Raw genomic sequence first — 23,875 nt, 5'->3', positions numbered from 1 at the left:
CATTAAAATTTACAGTTTAAATGTCAGCGCTTGAAAGAAAAACGATTTCAGCCAAGGGTGCGTGTCTAGTTTAAGGCAATCTAGGATGAATGGGGAAAACAAAAACTTTTTCAAGGTTAAAAAGTTTAAGTTCCTAAAATATACATTACAGCTCTCTGTCATGCATTAGCAATAGAACAAAAAGTTAAAAGATTTTAAATTCTTTTCACCATTTATCCCAAAGAATAATGCTCATTAAAGTTAGAGAGAAATCAACATAGAGACAAAAATAATCCCATCGGAGGGAAAAGCTGGTTTTCAATCACTGTAATGTAAAATGGAAACTCACAAACTACTGTATTATGCAATAGATTTCTGCTTCTTGTCATTAGATGGCCAGCCCCTTGCATCATCACAAGATTTACACCCCGTGGAAATTGCTCACACAAGTAAAAAGCTGCCTGATTTCAAATCCCATGTTCCCACATGGAACCAAACAACAATTGCTTGGCAACGCTCTCAGCGGGCGGAAAGGAAAAAAAAAAGATATTTTTTATTTACTCCACCTGGATAACTCCGTTTTGATGATGTTTTCAGAAGCGGTGAAAAATAAAAATAGAAGTTCCAACAAATGGGAGACAACAGAAGAAACCGGTGTTGGGATAATGCACAAGTGTGCATCATAAAGCACCACGTTTCTCCCTCACACACACCCAGACACATACTTTGCATGCAAAAAACATTAAGCAGAGCGCGTTCACCAGCAAAGCAGAACATTTCTTTGTTCCTAAGACTCTGAAAGCGGACCCCTGTGTCCGACCCTTCAGATCACTCGCTGCACGGTGGAATGGAAAGTGCTCCGCCAGCTCACTGGATTGACAGCCCCACCTTTATTACCGGCTGAGTTTGGTTTCTTTGCCAAAAGAAATGCAAGCTTTGATCCAGACAAACGCCAACTCAGCAGCTTGACTCTGCACAGAGGATGGCTCGACTGATCTGAGCTGAGACGGTCCTGATTGTGATGCAGGGAGAATTGGCTAATTTGGCCCCAACTCTGATCCGTTTCTGGAACTCACTTTGTCCAATGAAAGCTGTCTCTAAACTGTGAAAGGAGCTTTTGACGAAGCCAGAAAAAAAAACAAAAAAGGAAAAAGGCATCGGGGAACAAATCCGAGACAGAAAATAGCATGAAATTCTAACAGAAGTTTAATAGTTAACCCAGTCTTCATCTTCCTCATTATCTAGTATTTCAATGTGAGGTCACGGTGGGGTTAGACACCTATTTCAGCAGGCAATGAATGACAGTCAGGGTAACACCCTGCATAGAGCCTGTGAAATATTAAACAGCGGCATCTTATCTTAGGGAGTTTATAGTCCTAAAAATTCCTCTCATCCCTGGAGGTCTAAAGCCCTCATGTAAAAAGAAGAAAACCCAAACGAGTGCGCAACACGGTCTTCAAACGGAGGAGTAATCTGTCTGTGAGGCAACAACAGAAACCCAGTGAAGCATGCCGCCACCCGTGTCAACCAGCAGAACACAAGAACTTCTTGCGTGTATCACCAAAAAAACCAAACAAACATCTGACTGTTTATTTAAATGTAATATATTCATAATTACACACTAATTAATTCAAGAGAAAGACCCCCCGCCCCACCACCACCACCACCAGTTCCTCATCTTTGTGTCCTGAAGCAGGAGGAGTAATTACACCATCTTAACATGTTTTGCTTATGTCCTGAGCAAGGTGAACAAGTCAGAGACAACAGCAGGCAGCTGATGTGTGGAGCTCTCACCTACTAATGTAACCCAGAGGCCTCCAGCTAATGTCTAGGATAAGTCAACAATGAAGTGGTCAGTCCTGTTAGATATAGAGAACTGTGTTAAATGTATTTTTATAGTCATATCTGCTAAATGTTTGGAGGAATCCTTGCCCCCCCACCCCCCACCCCCCGGTTTTGTGTGGCCACGTGGTGCAACTTCTCTCTATCTGTGTGATGGTTTTGTACAGGAAAGCACATTTGCATCTGCAAAGTCCGGCTACATCATAGAAAAAACTCATCAGTAGCAACTCAGTAAAGCTGTCAACATCCTGCAGATGCAGCAGGAATGAGTCGTGGCCGGGCAGTTAAAACATCCTGTTAGCAGAGAAACTAGTTAGATGAATGGAGGTGTGCTGCTCTAACTTCAGGATGCAGACAGACTGTGAAAAGGGAGGAGCAGCTTTATTGTTCCTATTTGTTTCTATACAGTCTGAACTGTGTTATTATTACTAGTAAAACTATTAGTAAAATATTAATAATATTAATAATAATAAAGCCGTAACTTTCTGCTGCTGCGTCAAATATGTGATACATTTCAGTAGATTGACGTTCTGCCCCGCGTTTTAACCTTGAAAGAAGCGCCGCGTAACCTTGCAGGTGTAGGCTAATTGATGGGCTAGCAAATTACAGAACAATGCCAACAACTGCTCTGTCACGCGCTCCGTCACGCGCACCTCTATTCAGACGAGGTGGTGGGGGGGGGGGGGGGGGGGGGTTAACTTGTAAAGTAAACACAGTCGTCTTACTTTATGTAGTTTTTGTTGAACAAATTCAACATAAATGAACCAAAGCGGGTTTAATGAAGTGTTGAACTCACCGGCGGTGCACGTGAAGAAGCCAACAACAAGCCGGAGCACGAGGACGGCGGCGCTCCACCTGCAGCGGACAAAGGGGCCCGGAGGTAAGGGCATCTTCGTGGGTTTAATCACTTAAGTTTCGAAACGGAGAGCCGACACAGTGGCACGCGCGTGTTTTTTTTCTTTCCTTTTTCTTTCCACGTCCGTAGAGTGTCCTCTGTGACACCTCTATTCACAAGTTTTTCCTTCTTCAGCACGTCTCGCGCCGTGCCATCAGCATCCCAGTCGCGCGCCTTCGTTGCTCGGAACAACGCATCACAGGTGTGGTGGAGGAAACTGCCGCGGGTCTTTCACTGTAGCCCTGTAGTGTATTTATCCCAATTCCGCTCACAAGTCCTCCCCGCCTGCCAACTGAACTGAAGAGGGAGGCAGCTTCTGTCGTGGGGAAGGAGGGGTTTTTCTCTCTCTTTTTTTCTTTTTGGTCACTTTTGCAGCGCTCGCGCAGAAGAGTACCTTCTCCAAAATGCGAAAATGGTAAGAATTGGCAGCGCAGGACGGAACATCTGCTTGCACAGCAATGCTGGAGTGCTGAGAGTCAGGGAAGGTATACGCTGCGATGAGCAGGCAGGAAAAACCAGGAGCGGAATCTGGATTGGATGCTGGATTGTTTCACAGAGAAACATTTCCATATCATCAACAAACAGAACTAACCACACACTGCCAATGCACAGAGTATGTTTGCTCCCCTATCCCCTGCAAAGTACGCTTTTCATATCCTCTACCTTACATGAAAATGATGGATATGTCATTCAACCCTGAATGATGGGAATCACATCAGCGCTTTGCATACAAATTCTCACTGATCGCCTCTGCATGTCATTGAGTTTCGCATAAACATGCCTCTGGTTCGTCTTGAGAGTCTGTGCATGCCTGCTGCAGTAAGCTACATCAGTGATGGACAAACACAAAGGAAGAAGAAGAGGAAGCCAGGAGATTAGTGCTCCCGTGAGGGAGAACACCTGTCAACAAACTCAAACGTGTGAGTGTGTGTGTGTGTGTTACACTCCAAGAAAGCTTTTTCGTCCTTTTCTGGAGTGACTGCCAGACTGTTCTGTCGTGCCGATTATTGATGCACTTTATTATTCAAAATTGTTGGGGGGTGTTTTCTGTGTTTATCCATCTCCACTCCCACATAGATGAATAGATCGAAGCACAGAGCTGGACCGCGGCTTTACCAGCTAATTATGGAGCTCATGTAGATGGATGATTCCTTAGATAGAGCCGAGCTATTACAGCCTACAAACTCATTAAGGCCTCTCCCTGTCCAGCATTCCCTTCTAAAGGTCAAAGCAGCAATCAGGGTGGCGGTACAAAGCGCCGATGCGTTGGTGCACATGCAGAAATCCACATCCTGCTGCCATACAGCTCACAATCAAATCCTCACAGGCAGTGACGGCGTGAAGGAGTAAGGGAGGCGGATTCAAAGCAGCCAAATAGAAAAGAATGACTCAGCCCTGGTAACTTGTGAGGTTGCTCGTAATGATCTCTCTCATTCTAATAATCTGCTCCGAGTCCTATCAGGCAGTGCAAGCTGGAGAGTGTCGCTGCATGAGCATTTTGCTCAAAAAGAGGACCAGAACTACATGCATTTCATATGAGGGTCTCAGAAATGTACATTTGCACAGTGAGTTATGTACATCATCATTGTAAAGGGAGGAAACTGTGTTTCATGGACCCAATAGTAGATTTTCTGTGTGTATGTTGTTTTTTTTTTTAAAGCAGAGCAAAACCTCCGCCCAAGTCCTCCTGTTATGTCGTCATCTGCTTTCTCAATCAGGCTACAGTAAACAATCACAGCTCTTTTGGGAGTTGACACGTTCATCTGTTCATCGATCTGTGGTGTTGTAATTAATTTTCTCGCCGTCATTGGCTTGAGTTACAATATCCTGAGACTTGAAGCAGCTTGTTCCTCTGCAATCAGTCAAAAAAAAAAAAAAAAAAAACTTAGGCACAACCATCAGTCGCATTACAGCATCTTGAATGAGTCATGGCGGCGATGATCCAAACAGACCGTGCTCAATGACCTGACAAGTGTTAGAAAAACACCCGACCCGTCTGTCTGTTTTGTGTTATCGCGTCCTTCCATAAACCGCGTAATTGCACTCCAAACGCGTACAGCCAGTAAAGACAACTGATTCACTCGCTCGATACGTATCGATTCAAAGAGGTGTTCGGCATGAAATTAATATTATTTATTGTTTACAAACAGAGCAGAATGTTCCTAGAGGGTGGGGGGGTTGCAGCCCTGCTCTCCGCTCCAGTATGAGCCTGTGGAGATCAGCTTCCAGCATGACCACAGCTTCACAGCCTATTGTTTTGTTTATATCAAATTAAACTGCAATGCTACTCCAGAGACATATAATTGACCACAGTCTTAGATTAAATGACTGTAAAGATCTTAATAAGCCATCAGCGGATTGCATATTACATTGCAAAGCACTTATGAGGATGCAGTCCGGCAAGAATGAGGCTCAGATTTGCGTGCCACAGCATTTTAGCCGTTAATTACGTACAAAATAACCATATGATAATCAATAGTGTATCAGTTTAATAAAACACTATTGACATGGGGTTACAAAATTAATTAGGGGCCAAACAAGTTTGGATGATACTGGGGGAGTATGCATTACTTTACCATCTTTCATGGATCCTCCAGATGCTAAGTAGATTTAACACTTTTAGGTGACAAAATTCTCTCTTAAACCCCATTTTATACATGAGTACAATAAAAGCCGTCTTTATTACTACGCTGGTCACACAACCACCGGTTATTGTAGTTGCAGCTCTTATTACCCCATAAAAATGTTACGATCTGGAAATGCAATGCGTAGCTATTACTTTGTTTAATTAAACGATTTCACACAAGTTCAGATAAAATAGCAGCCGAGAGATCCCAGGTCCCACGTCTTTGAGCGTTGAGCAGAAACAAATGAGAGATGGAGAGTTTAAAAACCAGAGAAGAAGAAAGTAAAAGGATGTGAGGCGAATGGAAGGGGGGGGGGGGGTGATGGAGCCCTCTGAAGGTCTCTCATTTCAGCAGCACAGACTGCTGATGAAGCCGAACTTCCAATATCCCACCACTTCAGCTCTGATGATTTCTCAATTTTACAGATATGGCCCGAGAATGAGATTTGATAAAAATGTAAAATGGGATAACCACCAAATCATATGAAATGGCGGTGCATTTTAATCCATGACTATAAATCAAAAGCAGACACTCCAAAAATTAAAGATGATTCTGTTTTTGATTGAAAGGATCGGTTTCCCGACTCACAAGAATCAAGAGTGTCTTTGAGATTAAGATTTGCTTTCATGAAGGTTCTTCACGTTCTTTTTCCCAGCTCAAATGTTTAAAGGAGCATGGGAATGTTAGACCTATTTCCAAAGAGAACTTAATATATTTATAGATTTTCTTTTTCAATAAATCGTAAACACTGAGGGAGTGTTTGGAAATATGTGACAGTTTCATATTTTCTTATTCTCAAGGTCACAATTTAATTTGCATTCCATCAAGCAAAAGTAGACCAACTTGTAAGTTATCAAGCTCTCTATTAAGCCTCTAAACACTTGAGCATATGGTAACCTTCTCTTGATTTCAGCAGAGCTGCTGTACAGGTGGATGCTGTAAGGAGCAGGGCAGGGGAAAAGGTGCCCTTAGATTCCAGAGATGCCAAAATCCTACAAACTACTAGAAGAAATTAACGCCTTCCTTCGCAGATTTTCAATCAGCCTCATCGGGAAGGCGAACATTTGCACACAAGAAAGGGATTATCACTAGTTCAAATAAGGAAAAACCGAGTTCTTGAGGTGTGTAATTATATCTAAATGAGGTGTGATTTGTTGAGAAGGATCAAACAGAAGGGGTGTGTGCAGACTTTTTCCACCTAAAAAGGGGTGCGGATTCATTAAAACTCCAGTGAGAAAGAAAAAAAACGGGGAAAAAAAAACATAGGAGTTCAAGGTGAGCTTTTTACCAAACAATATGTGACGGTGAAAAGTGTCAAACTGAACTATTTTTCTCCTGCAAAAGGTTTTCGTCATCATCTAAAAAATAATTAAAAAAAAAAAGCCTTCCTGAGTCTTGCTTCCTGGACAAACATCTTATTGTTGCATTGAATTTGGCATCGCCTGAACCTGGATGTGACAAGAGACTTTGAATGATGTTGAATGTTTTATTGCTCCCTGCTTTTGTTTCAGTCGTCCACACAGCTGCCCTGAGACTGACGCTGCGTGAGAACCTCATGCACTGCAACACTCTGCTTAGGAGCAAAACCCACAGGCTTCAGATATTTCACACTTGAGCTTTATTTTCAGAAATATAAATCTGAGAACGTTTCTTTAATGAAAGAAATCAATTGTGTGCTAAAGACAAAGTTTGGTTTTCAAAACAAGCAAAAATAAAGTCCCACTCCGATCATCTTTTGATCTATTTTAAAAGTGTTCTCCGTGGTCTTATGATTTAAACCTCTTGTCGTTTTCTAGTATATAGTTTCTGCAGAGTTATCGGCGCTAATTTCCCATCAGCCCTTTGTGTACACTCCCTCCTGCCAGCTTACAGCTCCTAACACTACATCCTAACATTACTGATGCAAAAAAAGAAGCAATATTGGAGATCCAGCCGTTCAGTTTTGAGCCAAGCGCCAGCTCAGACGAGGAAAACAAAGATGCATATGAATCTATTTGTCTGCAAGTAAGAAAAGGTTCGTAAGAATTGAGCGGAGCAGGGAGCTTGTGACCGGCTGATTGTAGTTTGTATGTAACAACTACAAGCTCTTTCAAATGGCATTTTTTCATCTGGTCCTGATTCACCCCAATTTGAATAAATAAATAAATACTAAATAAATAAAACAATAACACATTTTTTTGAGCTTTCAAGTGTTTTATAGTGTTGATTCCTCAAGAAAAGAAACCCCAAAGCGGTATTTTGATCTGTTCAGGCACTCCTTTAAAAACCTGCACTCGGAGCACCAGCCCCTCCCAACCCACGAAAACAAGCAGGTCATCACGAGATGATGTAGACCAGTGTGAAGAGCCCCTTCCAGGAAGAGCACCGCCCCCCGGCTGACCCACACACACTTTCTCCATGGAGCTAGCAGTGTTTGGCAAAAGCATTTTTCTTTTATATGCACAAAATGCACATCCATCTTTGCAAAAGTTTGGATGTTGTTTGTTTTCGTGGGCGAGACGTAATGGGCGCCACCCTCAAGGAGTTAAAGCCGATGCCTCAGAGATTTAGATGTACTACTTCTGGATTGAAAAGAACTCAGGAAAATGACTAATATTTAACACAATAATTTGCTCTTTTGTCTGCCAAAGGTAATATATTATCCTATTCATGAATATGGTTTACCATAAAAGGGTTCAGAAAAGCATGGTATAGGACATTAAAAGCAACTTGGCACCTTATATTTAAACTGTGTAGCACAAAAAGGATAGATTCAATCTACTGTAAAAAAAAAAATACTCAACTCACTTCAAGAGATGACTGAATACTTTATTTATATCTATAAAAAAAGGCTAGCTACACTAGTAAAAATGTATTAAAGAAACTGTAACCATTTCGTCTTGTGTGTACAAGCTCAGCTTCTTAAGCATTAAATGTGAACATAAATTCTGTTTTAGAGTTCCCATACTGACATCCCATAATGGGTTTTTTTGAGAAATAAAGAAAAAACTCTTATCATCATTATCTTTTAACAATCATCAGCGAATTATGCTTGCAGTTGTTAAGCAAATATTGTGTGTTGCTTTATTTTTCATTAGACTTCATACTGAAAAATAAATCTTTGTGTCCTGGTTTATGAAAAAAAAATATTTTGTTTGAAAAAATGGAAGAAGGGCAATATGCAATTTACCCCTCAAACAGTATTTTAGTTGTTGCCCTATTACTAAAGTAAAATATACTCAATAAATAAGGCATTCAATAATTTTCAACTTGCCCTTAAACAAAAAAAAACACACATAGATTTCATCCTCCAAATTCATCCTGAACTATATTATGACATCCACTATTTTACTTATTAGAATATAACGGAAACCTCTTTTTTTCACTCGTTTTTCATCCTTCAAAAATGCACAAAGACGTAATCCAAATGGGGGGTGGGGTCATGTTTGTGGTTATGAATGTTCCCAGTTTAAAAGAAACACGCAGCCAACTAATAATTTACCTCTGATAAAAGTCTCACATAACAAAAAATAAATAGGACAATACTGTCAAATCATAGCTCAATACTCTCTTTGACATTTGACATGAAAATAGATACAGTTACTACGTTAATGGAACAAATGGATTTTCCTGTCACACAATCCAGCCGGTTCAGTGACACTTTAATTAACTGATATTTTCCGAACGTGCAGGTACAAGCGAGCTCTTAGTTAGATTTTTGCTGCATTTACAGTATATTTCTGCTGAAAGGCATGCATTTTTCAAAGCTTTTGTCTTAATGTGATCCATTTTGCCTTTGACTGTATTCATTCGTTTAAAGGCAGCCCATGGACAAAGCACAAAGCACATTTGTGTCTAAGTCCTTATTTTTATCTCCTAGCTTCTTTTAGAGAAGCATTCAATCTATTTGTCTGAACACACTCATGTAGAGGTGTCAGAATGGCATCGACGCAGACCAATCAGGTGGCAAGCAAGCAAATTGTTCATTCCTCCCATATCCTGCTCATTCAATTCTGGAAAATTGCTTTGCCTCAAAAAAGGTTGTCATTATTTTGTCACTCTGCGTCCCAGGTGACATTTACGGCAAATAACCTCCCTGGGTAAAAGAAAGACGGCACAGAGAAAGTATGAAGTCATGTTTTCAACTGGAAAACAAGGTTCCTGCACACAAGGAACCCAAAATATTGACTATAATAAATTTACTTCTACTGAAACACTTGAAGAAAATGACGAAAAGAGACCAAAGTGTTCACAAAAGAGAAAGTTTTATTTCAGTTTGCAAATTGACATAAGCTAGACATACATTTGACTATTACAAATTTTACATATAAAGTTTATTCTTTTAGTTTAAATACATCTTGCTGTTTTTTATTGTTATTTTTTATTTGGAAAGAAATCTTTTCATTTCCTCTTTTCACACAATCAACCCCGTTTCATGGCATTGTTGCTCTGCGAACAGGGCAGCTTGTAGGAACTTATCAAGGTCACAAGATTCTTTTTTTTCATTCAGTGTGGCATAATATGAAGGTGCTATTAACTCTTTGTGCACGACATATTTTCCAACACAGCCGCAGATTCCTTGCATGTGTTGCTCTTGTATCGTGTGCTGTACCTGCCAAAATGACAGATGGCTGCATTACTGATGAAGCCCAGTCAAAAATACCACTTTCTGTTTGTTGCAGGATAGTGGGGAAGGGTAGACAAGAGCCCACCTGAGTTTCCCTCCATCACTTATCTACAAAAACACACCGGATCAACAGTATCCTCACAACCATTGAAACCTTATAATTTTCCAGCTCTCAGTTGGGTTGCTAAGATGTTTTCTCAAAAGAATGACTTGTGCAGCTTGTATAGATTCAACCGCTTTGCCCATCTATCCAACACGGTTGGATTTCTACCTGTGGTAATGAGTTATACCTGCCATTATAAACTGAACTCGGCATTAGCAACTCTTTAGCTGCATATTTTATATTAATGGCAATTGCAAATACCAACCCCAGGTGAAGAGCTTAATCACATGACCCAGGTCAACAGGCATCAGAGCTTCAGGCTTAATTTATTAAAGGAAATCCTCAAGACTCCTCTCGAGGTGAGAGTTTCTTCAAGTGTTAAATGCTAAGAGTTCTGTGCAAGTCGCTGTAATGGATAGAAATGATCTTGTTAGGGAGTTCAACAGCTCCTTCTGGAGATGGAAAAGGGTTCTTTCACATGCCCTCAAATATTTGGACTAAACGAAATGAAAGCAAATCTTCATTGGATTACCTTTGTTGTTACCAAAGAAAAAGCCAAGAAATAAAATGGATATTAAGTCTTATATTATATTATATTATATTAGGTATAGTATAGTATAGTATAGTATAGAATAGTATATTAAAACATACCTAAATTTGGTTTTATGTATTACTTCTTATAAATAAAAATTTCTCATTCAGATAACTCACAACCCATACTAAAAAAAACTTTTTTAAGAAAAGTTTTTTGTTTGTTTATTTTTAGGGCATATATAGCATTTTCTCAATCTAACAAACATGCAAAACAATTCCAAAGCCAAAGCAAAGAACAACCACTTCAGATGTTACATTTTGACACCAAACCGCAAAAACTGAAATCCACATTTAAGCGAGCGCACACATTTTTAAGTCGCTGCAGAAAGGTTGTCTTAGATGTTTTGTACCTTCCAGCAATCGTGGAAAATAAGGCAGAAAAAAATAGTTCAAAGAAGCATAACAGCATTCTCAGAAAACCCCTTTCATCATTTATCTGCTGAACCTCTCCATCAGGAGAAAGTGCTTTGTTGGTACTGTACCATCATCCCAAACAAAGACAGATTTAGCTGGAAAAAATAAAATTGCCTCTGCCAGTGGACTTACATGCTCACTCGCTGGGAACGGTAATGACAATTCAGCGAAGCTCACCTGTGATGGATGTTGATTAAGAGCTGTCATGGTAACCGTAGTATGCAATCAGCTTTGCTCGATGCCTTAAGCGTTTCATGTTGTCAACACCCAAAGCATTTGTAAAAGCGGACGGTGTGGTTTCTCTCAAGATGCCTGTGTGACATATTGTTAAATGTCTGCCAGCTATTGAGCTTGTGGGGTATCATTTGTAGCCCACAAACAGGGCTGAAATTGATGAATGATGCAGCTTGAAAGGACTTGTTTAGAGTTCTGTGAGACAAGCTGTCCCAAATAGATTCAGAAGATCACATGTCAGCAGGATACAGAGATATTCTTACTCAACCAAAGCTGTGTGCATCAGAGAAATTGTATCCGGCTTCCTGATGGAGTTCATTTTTCTTACTCTTGCCTTTGCTCTGCACCCCTTTTACAGGATAAGGGGTATTTATGGGAGAGGATGACATATCAGGACAAAAGTTACAGATTTGCCATTTGTTAGAAATCATGAGCTGGACAGGAATGTTGTCTGTGTTGCACTATCGTGGGTAAAAAACACTTTTTAAATGTGTGTTTTTTCATGTCCTATATTTGATTGAATTTACTGACACAAGAGCTCTGTCTTTTTGTTTCAAAATGAAAATGTCCTAGTGTTAAAAATAAATAAAAGCAAGAAATAGTCCACCTTCTTTCACTTAGTTTATTTATTTTTATTATTATTAATATTATTTTTTAAATGTTTTGCACCAAATTGAACCTATCCCAGTGTTGTAGTCTACATTTGAATTTTTTTTCCAGATTGTTATTTAAATGCTTGTACTCGCATTCACACATTAGTGTGTTGTTTTGAATACACTGTGAGATTTAGCTTTCAAAGTTACCCTCCTGTCTATTTCTAATCCACCTGGCTTCATTTGTTTTATCTTATTGACAAATTAAATTGAAGGTACAGGTCTGAAGAAAATAAGCAGAAGGCTGAATGTACATCGAGCATTTATAACTCCAGAAAAGGGTTGAATTTCAAAAAGGATCAGATTTTAACAGAGTGCCAGTCTGTTAATTAGCAGATCTTTCACCCAGTTGTGAGATTTCATTTTCCTTTTTCCATTCTTTTTTCACATCTCCAAGAACAAGCAACTCCTGTGATAAATGTGTGTTATAAATTAAAGTCAAGTTTCTTTTATTTATGCTATCATACAGGAAATACTTTTTCCTTTTTTACATGCAATGGGTCATCATGGTTTAAGGGATTTTACACACTCTCTTAATATTTAAAATTATTAAAGGAGACATGTTGCTATGATGTTATCATATGATTGATCGAAGGATCAAAATCAGGTGTTGCTTGTTCTCTTGAGTATAATTTCAGAAGACTTGTCCCACCTCTCTAGCCCTGATGTGCTTGATTGGATACTGTTATTCTGTGGCATTTTATAAACCAGAAAATTGGTTTGAATCTCTTGTAATTGGAAATGGAAAAGTAAAATAACTACAAACAGGGTGGACAGTGACATCATCTGCTCATGAAAACTATAAGTTGACAAGCAATTAAAAGTTGAAAATCCACAATGTTCTGTGTCATAGACGTGATCCCTGTTCCTTTTGTTTATTTGCTTGTCAAAATACGAAACAAAAAATTGAGGTAGTACCAAATATTGACCAGTATGAAGTCCTAATTGTAGGTCATCTAATAGTTTTGATTTGATTTGATTTATTGATTTATTTCAAGCATTGTAGTCAAAGCAATACAGAAATTACACATACTTATCAAACTCATTACAGAAATATTGAAATGCAATTAACTAAAGTTAAGTAGAGCTTGATTTATTGCTTGAAAAGGAGCGGGAAGAAGCGAACTCATATAATCCCACCCCTTGCTGAGTAGATGTGGTTAGTGGCCAGCCTGTTTGTTGTTCTTTGCTTTTGTAGTTCAGGAAAAGAAAATTGCACAAAAACCACAGATATATGTTAGCACAAAACAAAAATTAAAGTAAAAAACACTGAAAAAAGTTGGAACAAAAAAACCGAAACAATGTGAGTAAAAAATACTGTTTTTTATTTACTTTTTAACACGCAAAAAAATTAGATTGAAGATCACGCTTCTATTTTAATTGAAGGCAAGACGCTTCCATACGTTTTTCATTAAATGGTCTAAAAATAACATGATATGGCCTCTTTCCTTTACAGCGCCTCCTTTCACATTAATTTAAGTAAATAACATTCATTAGCAGCTTTAGCTAGCACTCAAGTCTAATTGCTAGTTAAAGGGATTTTTCTTCATTCTGTCTGCTGGAATAAAATGTTCAAAAAAAAAACTGTGCAGCATTGATGTTGTTGTTGTTGCCACTTGACAGGCATGAAAGACACCGGCTTCACCCAAAGAACACGCAAACGATAATTATCCTTTACTGTACATCCAGCCACATTGATGGAACCCAGTGTCCTATAATGAGTGATTAGATAGTCAGTGGGCGGGGCACAGAGGTTGGCTGCACGAGTGCGAGGTAGGTGGGCGTCTGCAAGCCCCTAAATATCAAAGGTCTTACTTCTCCATATAGTGCATTTTCTGTTTCAAAGACTGAATGAAGCTATCGGAGAAGGGGATGTAAGTGTGCTATCCTTGTGGGTAAAGTGTGTGAAGTCTGAAATTTTATGACAAATGAGTGACACGCACTTCACATGCTGCACGATTGGCTGGAGACATCTACAGTGCACAAGTGGCAATAATGTTGTTGTGGGTGTTTGACATGTCATTATGTTTCCCAGATTGTACCATCTAAAGTTAATGGTGCAGAACATGAAATGTTTTTTTTGTTTGTTTTTTTATTTTTTATCAGAAGTCGGAGTACAAATAGTTTCTCTTCAAATTATCCAACAGCATGAAATTGCAGTTTTCACAAAATGAAAGTTTGGACTGTGGCAACATCATGATGTTATGGCTTTTGGAGAGAATCTACTATTATCCAGGGGAAAAGAGAGTTAAGTGAACAGAAAAGTAAGTGCCTCAGTACGTTTCAAGCCTGTCTGAGCCAAGCCCAAATTAACCACTAACAGTTTGACCTACTTCATACCCAGAGGAGTTGATTCCCCCCCCACTTCTTTTTCATATTTGCTGATGAGGCCAAAGAAGAAAGTTGCATTAGGTTGAGGCTGGGATGCTACTCTTTGAAAAGCAAATAAGAGAGGGAACTTAATAAACAGAGCAGGGAGCAGCTCGCCTAACTACCACAAACAGAACATGAATAACAATTTCAAACGGCCTTCTGACCTTTTCTAATTTATTTTTAATTAATTAAAACACATCATTCGTTTTAGCTTATTGTATGGTATTACTGAGTATTGGTAGTAGTATACAGTTATTTTTTCTGCTATCAAAAATTAAAGCAAATATCAAAGACTGGAATATTAGCATCTTCCTGTAACATTGAAAACCCACATTTGTCTCTAAGACATAAACAATTATGTCAATGGACATATTTGACTTTGAATGGTAGAAAGAAATGTGTAAAATGTATACAATAATTTAACCGTATGTATGAACAAAGCATTCACACACACACAAAATCAATATAACCATGCATTTATTATGGAAGTTGTTGCGTCACACATCTTACAAATGGGACAGAAGTGAAAATATCCACTTGGCACTTGCTCCCATCTGTGTTAACGCAGCATGTCAATGGATGCAGCCACACTTAGGTGTACACTGCAAAAAGAGAGAACCTAAAATTAGAGAGAAAAAAAGCTGATCTTAAGAAGAGATTCTCTAGAAAAATGATCAAATTTCTTGAATGCCTGAAAACAAGGTTTTGCAATTTAAAACATACTTTCTGGTCAATACTCACCAGGAACCACACCGTAACATATTGATATCACCTTGATATTATATTATTTATTTATGTCTTAATGTAAATGGCTGGCCCGGGACCAGAGAGCCTAATTTCGTTTTATCATGTGATAAAATGACAATAAAGATTCCTGATTCCTTTACAATTGTCAAATTGTTTACAGTGTATTAATGGCTCTGTCTGTTGAGAAGTCGATAGTAGTAGTAACAGTAGGTACAGTAGATACTAAAAGTACCAGTTCCTGTTCCTGTAATTGCCATCCCATGTTATTTCTTATAGAAATTAACGAGTATGAGTGTTCATTCGTTTAAAGCCAAAAATGCATATGTAGACAGTTTCACAGCTTTGCAGATTTATTAAATGGGAACTATACGTACTCACAGCTCAATAATCCTAGCAGGAAAAAAGCCTGTGTGCATATTTCTTTTTTTTTTTTTTTGTGCATATGCAAAGCTTTATCTACACAGTTTCATAGACGAGCTCCAGGCTTTTTCATGTGAACTGAACCTGCACTGCAGTCAGAGATGATGTTCATCACCCCAGTGGTTATCAGTGTGTCTTGATTCACTGGTCTTTATATCGTGTGTGAGCTTTAATAAAAAGCTTTCTTTGATGGATCATTTGTCAACAGCTGAGTAGAGAAAGAGGTTTGTAGAACACAATCCAGAGAGTCAAATCAAATCCAAGTGAAAAATGTAAAATGAAACAAATTTTTACTCCCAGTGCTAACAGTGACTCTGAAAATGTCAGTAAGTTTAGAACTGGTTCTGGTTTATAGATAACTCGATACACTATGCGTTTAAATCCTAACAGTTTGTTCAATTTTGACTGTATTTTAGTTGAAATGAAGACACACCTAGGACAAAAAGTTTGCTGAGCAAAAAAATGATTTTCTCTGTGTTTTTCGCTGCAGCCAAAAAACTGCATTTGCATTATGAATGAACAGTCACTGTTAACTTCATTTGTTTTTGACTTTTTTGTGCAAAGTTGCAGTTTTGGTCTTTGTTTTTCTCAAAAAAACTTTACATTCATAAACTTTTCTTAACTCAATGACCCACTACAATAAACGTTTTTGGTGTTTTTAATATGTTCGTGTTGCATTTTTCTCATCGAGGAAGACACACATGAAGAAAATTAGATGGCTTTTCTGATTATTTCCTAATTCAAATCAAATGCAAGCTCATCGAAGCTGGCATCTGGTTTAAAACTGCACATTCTTGATAACTCCAATATTGCTCACCTTTTTTGTTGCACTGCTAATGTTAGGATGGGGTGTGAGGGGCTGTCAGCTAGTGGGAGAGAGTGTGAACAAAGGGATCATGGGAAGTAATATAAGTCCTACTCCACGCCAGCAGTCCCGCCCACAACTCAGAGGCCAATTTCCAATGAACTACTGCTGCTCTGCAGAAACTATGTCCTAGAAAAGACACAGGTTTCTGATTTTTCCTAAAAACGGCAGAATCACAATTAGCAGAATACCGGGAACACTTTTAAAATAGATGGATAGATTTTAAAATAGTGGGACTTCAACTGGGAATTTTCACATCGGATTCACTGCCAAACACCGAACTGACTTTTTCCAAACTGATTTAAAAAAAAAAAAGCCAAAAAGTAGAAATATGAAAAAAACAACAACATTTAGACGATAAAAAAAACAACAGAAAATTAAAGCTATTTTCAAACTTCATGCCAAGATGAAGTAAGAAATAAAGCAAATCAACGAAACAGCAGGAACAGTGTAGAGTACTCATTGACAAATCACTGTAATGCTGTAGCATTATTTTTTTCAAACATGGTTTTTTTCTTCAAAGCATAAATATGTGTTTATTTCAAGCATAATATTGCATTATCGTTTTTGAATTTGCATGTTTGAAATAGGAAATCACTTAAACCGTTGGAAGTTAAAACGTTTTCACAGCTCCATCCTTCCTGGATGCTTGTAGTTAATGCCACTATAAAGCAGTGGCCACTAAAGTATTACTTTATTGTATTGGTTTAATTTTTCCAAAAGAGAGAAAAAGTCTGAATAGGCAAAATGTAATGTTACATTCTGTACACACACCTTCTTATCTACACAAATCCCAATAAGTAGGACTATGTAAATAATTGGATGTGGCTTTGGAGTTTTGCAGCTCCAAGGAAGGTTTGGACAGAAACACCTTCCTTGTTTTATTAAACCTGGTTCAGTGTTTGTTATGCTAAAGGAGATTAAAAAAAGGAAGCATTAAAGCTTCTTTTGCATTTCAGTAAATTCCACCAGCTCTAATCACTGCTTCCACTTAACTACCTAAGGGGCATTGTCGTTTCACTGAGTTAAGAACCTCCAAAGCAAAAGACTATTTGACTGTTCTATTACCTGAAGCACTTGCGAATGAAGTTTGCATCAAAGCAGGACTAACACCAGTACATTTTTTCTGGAGTCTCGGCATCAGAAATCAGATACACTATAAATTTAAAGCCCATGAATGCATCAGTAGCCCTGTGGATAGATAAAGCGGGTATCAAAAATTGATGTAAAGCTAGATTTCCGGCAAATTTGTATGGGAACATCATCCAGAGAGTTTGTCCCTGCATTGGTTTTATTCTAGGACGTTAACATGTGACTCAACAGATGCCACCAACAAAACATCTTTCATCCTTTTGGAATCAATGGGAACGGATGCCAGCTTGGAACTGCTTTACAAACCACGTGACCATGAAAATTACATTACAATGTTCAACAGATGCTTTTACACAAATCTACTTCCAGCTGATGTGCAAGAAGCAAAACCTAAGAAAGAGACAACACATTCAGGTGAAAGGAAAGTCAAGGAAATCAGCCTTTTTTTTCCCTTCCTTTTTTAGTGGTATTTTGGCCTGCATTTATGCACTGTTTTTCTAAAAAGTCTTACGTTAATTATTTTTTCCTCACATATCTGGTTCCGATTTGATACCATCTTTCCTCCATCTACCCTTAACAGAACTATGTTGAGACTTTAAAAAAAAGTTTTTACTAAACTACACTTTACATACCAATAAAAATAGAACAGATGTGCATTTTTCTTTGTTTAGGAGTCTCATTACAAGATTCGAATCACCTTAAAGCCTTCTACATCTGTAATTTCTGAACAGGTAATCCAAATGTGGGGAATTTAGGAAAAACTCTAAACTGTTCCACAGCACTGCATAGCACAACAGAGAAAATGCATATAACAGCAAAGAGCTGCAGAGGCCGGATAAGTTATTCTAAAAGATTGTTTCTGGGCTGCATTGCGAGAGAAGATAACCGATGTGGATGAGAACCTGCAGACCGACAAACAGTAACATCAGGAGGTGGATAAGACTGAGATGGAACTCACGAAACAGAGCTGCATACAGTTCTGCCTGAGGGTGTTCCTATGTTTAAATCTCTATTTTTTGCTATTCCTAACTTTCCCTTGTTTAGCGTAGAAAAAAAAACACTTTCTTTTTTCTTATTTGACAGTGACAAAGTCATGGCAGACTCAATTACCAAAATAGGGAGCGTTTTTTAAGGGATACTGACTGCTGGATCATGCATTTTTCATGTGATGGCTTAGGCAGTGATCTCTACATATTTTTGGTGGGAAAGTGAGAATGAGTAATCAGTGGGTTATGATGCAGTTGAGTGAAGGCATTTGCAGTTTTTTCCGAACACTGGAGTATCTTTTACGTTGTGCACAAGTGACTAAATGATGAGTTTGAATAATACTTCAACATTTTAATCAGCTTTAAGCAAAGTGATGTAACAAGGTGATACAGAAGAACCACAGCAGTGCTTTGTGCGAATAATAAAGGATTTTTTGCCTTCATACTGCTGCTATTTATATTAAAAACTATAGGAAGATCCACTGCAAACAATACATGATAAAAAAAGATCAAGCACAAACTTTGTCAGTTAGCCACCGAGTGGTTTATCAATTTTTCATGGCTTGAAAGTCGACTGGGATTTAATTTTTATTACTAGCAGGCATCCACTTTTATTTTAGAATGGAATCTAAACACATTTTAGACACACACAAGCTCAAAAGTAAACATTTTTTAAGAAAACAAACGAGACAGCAAGCCCCAAGAGGAAATTGAAGCTCTGAACTAAATAGCTGGATGTGGGGGGTTTTCTTTCCCTAACAGCAGCCCAATCTGCTGAAACCTGTCCCTAAGGAGAATTTCTTATGAGAGATGAGATTGCTCTTCCTTTTTCCCACTCTCACACACACATTCTGTCACTGGACGTGTACTCATCAGACTATTTTGCCATTAGGACAAACTCTGGAAGGATTTTTCATACCATCTGGAAAAGCAGATATCCGTCAGCTGGTTGCTATGCTCACCTCGACAAGGGTTCAGCTTCACAGTCTGATGTTTCATAATGAAGGATTTGTTCTACTCGCTAATACCATGGCAACTTTACAGTGACACGAACCAATAATACCACTTAATCTTTTTTGAATATTTAATATTAAAAAAATAATCATTCTGTATCTAGGATGAGCTTCAGCCTCACAAGCGTAGGAACAGGTATAGAAAATGAGTAGATGTATTACATTGAGCTTTGAATTTGCTATTTCTGTACTGTCTACTAAATTAGTGCTCAATTCCCAAAACCTACATTTCTTTTTACTCGTAAACTATCCGGGTGATATGTCATAAGCGGATAAAGTGATAAAGTCATGACTCTAATAAATTGCATGGGGGGGGGGGGTGTTATTTGTGTCAGATTGTTTCACTTAGAAAGATACGGTCTGTAATGTTTACTCATGAATACACAATGAAAAAAAAGAGTTCAGGATGTGGCAAGGTCAGAAATGTCCTGTAGGTCTTCAGCAGGTTTGCACATTGTCATTTTGGTCCGTTCTTCCCCGCAGATCTTCTCAACAGCTGTGATTTTTATTGGGAAACAGGTTTTTAACTCCTTCCACAGGAACTTGAAATGTTTTTTTTTTACGTAGCCTCTCCAGGTGATGTGTTTGGGATCATTGTCATGCTGGAAGAACTAGCTATGTTTCATACTTCATTCTCTCACTGATGGAAGGAGGTTTTTGGCCAAGATTTTAACCATACATGACTCAATTTATCCTTTACTTAATAAAGATCAGTCGTCCTTTTCTTTTTGCAGAAAAACTGCCCCAAAGCATGATTGCCTGTGGTTTTAGGGACGTGTACTCATTTGCTCCAAACGCAGCAAACAACAGTTATACCAAAGAATTTCATTCCAACCAAATGCCATTTGTCTCAAAACATCCAGATGTTTCCTGGACATGTGCACTTTTGAAGCACTGCTAGACTTGAATCCATAGTAACCTTGGTTATTGTTGTCCCAACTCTCTTCAAGTCATAGACCAGTTTTCCCTGTTTAGTTCAGGGCATATTCCTCACTGTTCTATCAAGAAGATCTTGCATGGAGCTCTTGGAGGGAGATTGTCAGTGATCTCTGTATTTCTTCCATTTCCTAATACCGTATTTTCCGGACTATAAGTCGCCCTTTTTTTCATAGTTTGGCAAGGGGTGCGACTTATACTCTGCAGCGACTTATATTGGAAATAAATTGAAATAAATACATTGTTAACCCTCCTGTTATGTTCATTTGTGAGGAACAGAGATGATGTTCCTGGGTCAATTTGATGTATGAGGTATGTTAAGTGTTAAGAGTATGTTAAGTGACTCAGAGAATCAGCAAACCTTTTTATACAATAAGATCTTGAAGGCTTACAACATAATATTCTATTTTCCAATGATTTCATAGATTCAGAAATGCAATAAAAATGACAACTGTTTCTACAAATACAGGATGAAAACAGAGTATTAGTTGGCCAATGATGCTTCATGAAAGGAATAAAATATTACTGTGATACGAGATAAACAGTCTGCTATGATTGTGTCATATGAGGTTGTGCAAGTTATTATATCTTGGTCTCAGATTTTGTCAAACAAATTTCCCGTTAAAATGCAACTTATGGTCCAGTGCGACTTATGTGTTTTTTTTCTACTTTATAATGCATTTTTGGGCTGGTGCGACTTATACTCCGGAGCGACTTATAGTCCGGAAAATGCGGTAATTTCTCCAACAGTTGTTCTCTTCTCATCAAGCTGCTGGCTACCGGCATAAAGCCCATTGTATTATTATCATTGTCGATTGGGTCTTCCTATTCAGATGAACATTCTTGTCCGTGGTGTTCTTTGACAGCTCTTTGGTGATGGTGGAGAGTTTATCTGTCTGACTGTTTAACTGTGTGGACGGGTAATGATTACCAGTTCAAACAGGTGACATCAACACAGATAATAAGAGGAGGATACAAGAGTTTCTTAAAGGAGAAGTAAGAGGTCTTTGAGGGTCAGAATTATTGCTTGTTAGTGTGAAATACATACTTATTTTCTACACTACTATACTAATACATTCTTTTAAAATCACACAATGTAATCTTCTAGATTCTTTTTTACGTTCTGTCTTTCATAGTTGAAATGCATATATGAATCATATTATGGACCTCTCCTGTTTGTCAGATAGCTTGCAGAATCAGCGACTGCTGAGTTCTTTTTTGACCTACTATATACTTTCACCACCCCTCCTAAGCAAAGGGCTTGTGGTTATCTTCTTAAGCTAAATTAGTGTTTTAGCCTTGTGATGGCTCCTCTTCTTTTGAATCTTTTTGATGTGTCACTATTTATTTGAACACTCTTAGAGTCTGCCTTTAAATGCAGTAAGTCTTCTCATTCATTATCTGTGCTCTTAACTCAGTTTTTGCTCTTTTGAAGATCCATTTGCAGAAGATGGAAGCTCAGCTCTGATCCCCATTTCCAGCCTGAACCACCCAGTAACTTACACTGTTGAGTTTTGTTCCCTTTTTCATGTCTTTTAACCTATAAAATTAAAACATCATGGTTTATTTGTTGTGTATATATATCTACTGTATTTTCATAAAACTATTTACTTTGAATTAAAAAGGACTTTTGCTAAAATTATATAGAACTGCATAACTGAAAAGTGTCACATTACTTGATATCAACTCAATGGCTCAGTGACAAGATAGTTTCTCATCCATCTCCCATATTCTCACCTGAGCAGCAGTGCCATGTCTACTCATCTTTCGCAGATGTGAAAAGTTAATCCAATAATTCTTTAAATATATATTTATTAAACAAAGCGATCTTTTCTTGCTGTATAGCTGTCTCTAAGTAATTCTGTTAATTGAGCTGTTTAAGCTAAAAACCTTAAAATCTTGGTGTAAATGTGTGCAAGATTTTGTTACACTTAAAGATATGCAATACAATTTACTCCCTAATTCACTCAGTCTTACAGTAGATGTGTTCGCTTTGAATTTATGTATTAATGCCGCCAGGTGTTATTTGTCTTTGGAAGCTTTGAATCCAAGGTAGTTATCAACTTTTGGCTGTTAATGTCAACTTCAGCTGCAGGTGTTAATTCTTAATCTGAAAGTGAAGCACTTTAACATCGAGCAGTTTCAGTTCAAGTTCTCTGTCGAAGCAATTTACCAGAGTTACTCTGTGATGCGTGCAGCTCTGATGCGTGCAGCTCTGATGCCTCGCCGCGCTGAACACCTTCTCACTCTGGTTTCACAGCAGCGTGGACCAAAGGCGGCGGTGCTTTAATTAGTAACAACTGTGATCATCCTGAGCCTTTTGAACGCGCTGCGGCACAGTCCAGAAAAGTGGCAGATGATTCGTTGTCGTTTTTTTTGTCCTGTACCTTACAGGTCACAAGTGTCAATCCACCCAAGATATATGAACTGGAAGTTGTTTTAACCTTTGAATGTTTGGTCAATTTTGCCAAAATGCACTGAAAAACTGCATCTGTAGTGAGCTTTTTCCTGAAATAACACTCCAAGCTGGTTCCTTGGCTAAATATCAAACAGGTGCTGCAGTTTCTTCATGTTGCTGTAAGGTGCAGATTGCCCTGCAAGATTAGAAGTTATTGCAGATCATAAAAAGAGCTGAACACTGCACACTAAGAGGTTTCAAGAGGATTTTACAAGTAGAGCTGGACCACACCACATGGGCACGCAAAGCCAAGGCTGAAGAGCCCAGTTCACAGTTACCCACAGCAAATACTGTAATAACAGGATTCCTTCATTTTTTTTAAGTCTTGCAGTCCGCCCCCTCTCTATTACCAGTTTTGTTTCACAAACACTTCTAACAGTATCTCTCATCTTGATTCTTTTATTTGATTTTTAAATACCAGATAGCTCATTCTGCAAGAATTTAAACTCCCTTTGGGAGTAAAAGTCAAATAGTCTAATTTTCATAAATAAGTGACCTGCAAATTAGATCTTAAAGCCTCACATGAAGATGATTTGGGAGGAAAGTAATTACAGCAGAGCAGGGTGCTCTTTTATTAACATTTTTTTTCATTGTTTGAAAACCATAAGCGTTAACAATGATCATCTTTGTCATTTTTGAGAACTTGTTTTTCATAAAGGTGTCACTTGAGATGTGGTAGAGTGTGCAGAGTACTGGAGTCATCAACAACAGGTTGAAGGTTCAAAGCTGGACACAGTTACAGTCTGTTGCATCAGGAAATAGCATCTGGTGTAAAACTAAAAATGCCAAATCATCAGGTGAAAGACTCGACTGAGGTAATCTGGGGACACGAGAGCAGTTAAATGGAAAAAAAAGATCACAGCAGAAATGTTGTCACACTGAAACAGCAACTTTGCTGATGGATGATCATTAGACACAGATGCTGCTATTCACTGCTCCCAGACTCAACAAGGAATAGCCCGTTAACTGAAACCAGAGGTTAGAACATAATTAAAATGAGAGAACATGTCACTCTTTTAGTATTGGAGTCGGAGTAGA

The 23,875-nt window shown here is 38.3% G+C and overlaps 1 protein-coding gene across 4 annotated transcripts in view; it reads right to left on the bottom strand.

Annotated features, from left to right (window-relative positions):
• unc5a (unc-5 netrin receptor A) overlaps positions 1-3,457 on the bottom strand; it is a 155,829-nt gene extending 152,372 nt beyond the window's left edge. The window contains exon 1 of one of the 4 annotated variants that reach the window (XM_020706676.2): positions 2,618-3,457. In XM_020706676.2, the coding sequence (XP_020562335.1) occupies positions 2,618-2,711 (94 nt within the window). In that variant the 5' untranslated portion in view covers positions 2,712-3,457. The remainder of the gene's footprint in view (positions 1-2,617) is intronic. The other 3 variants (XM_004073514.4, XM_020706677.2, XM_020706678.2) reach the window with 3 other exon arrangements.
• Between the last annotated feature and the right edge of the window lie 20,418 nt (positions 3,458-23,875).

Source organism: Oryzias latipes, chromosome 10, assembly GCF_002234675.1.
Source record: "Oryzias latipes chromosome 10, ASM223467v1".
Lineage (NCBI taxonomy): Eukaryota > Metazoa > Chordata > Actinopteri > Beloniformes > Adrianichthyidae > Oryzias > Oryzias latipes.
Note: the sequence above shows the minus strand (reverse complement) of the source record. Positions and strands in the feature narration are given on the sequence as shown.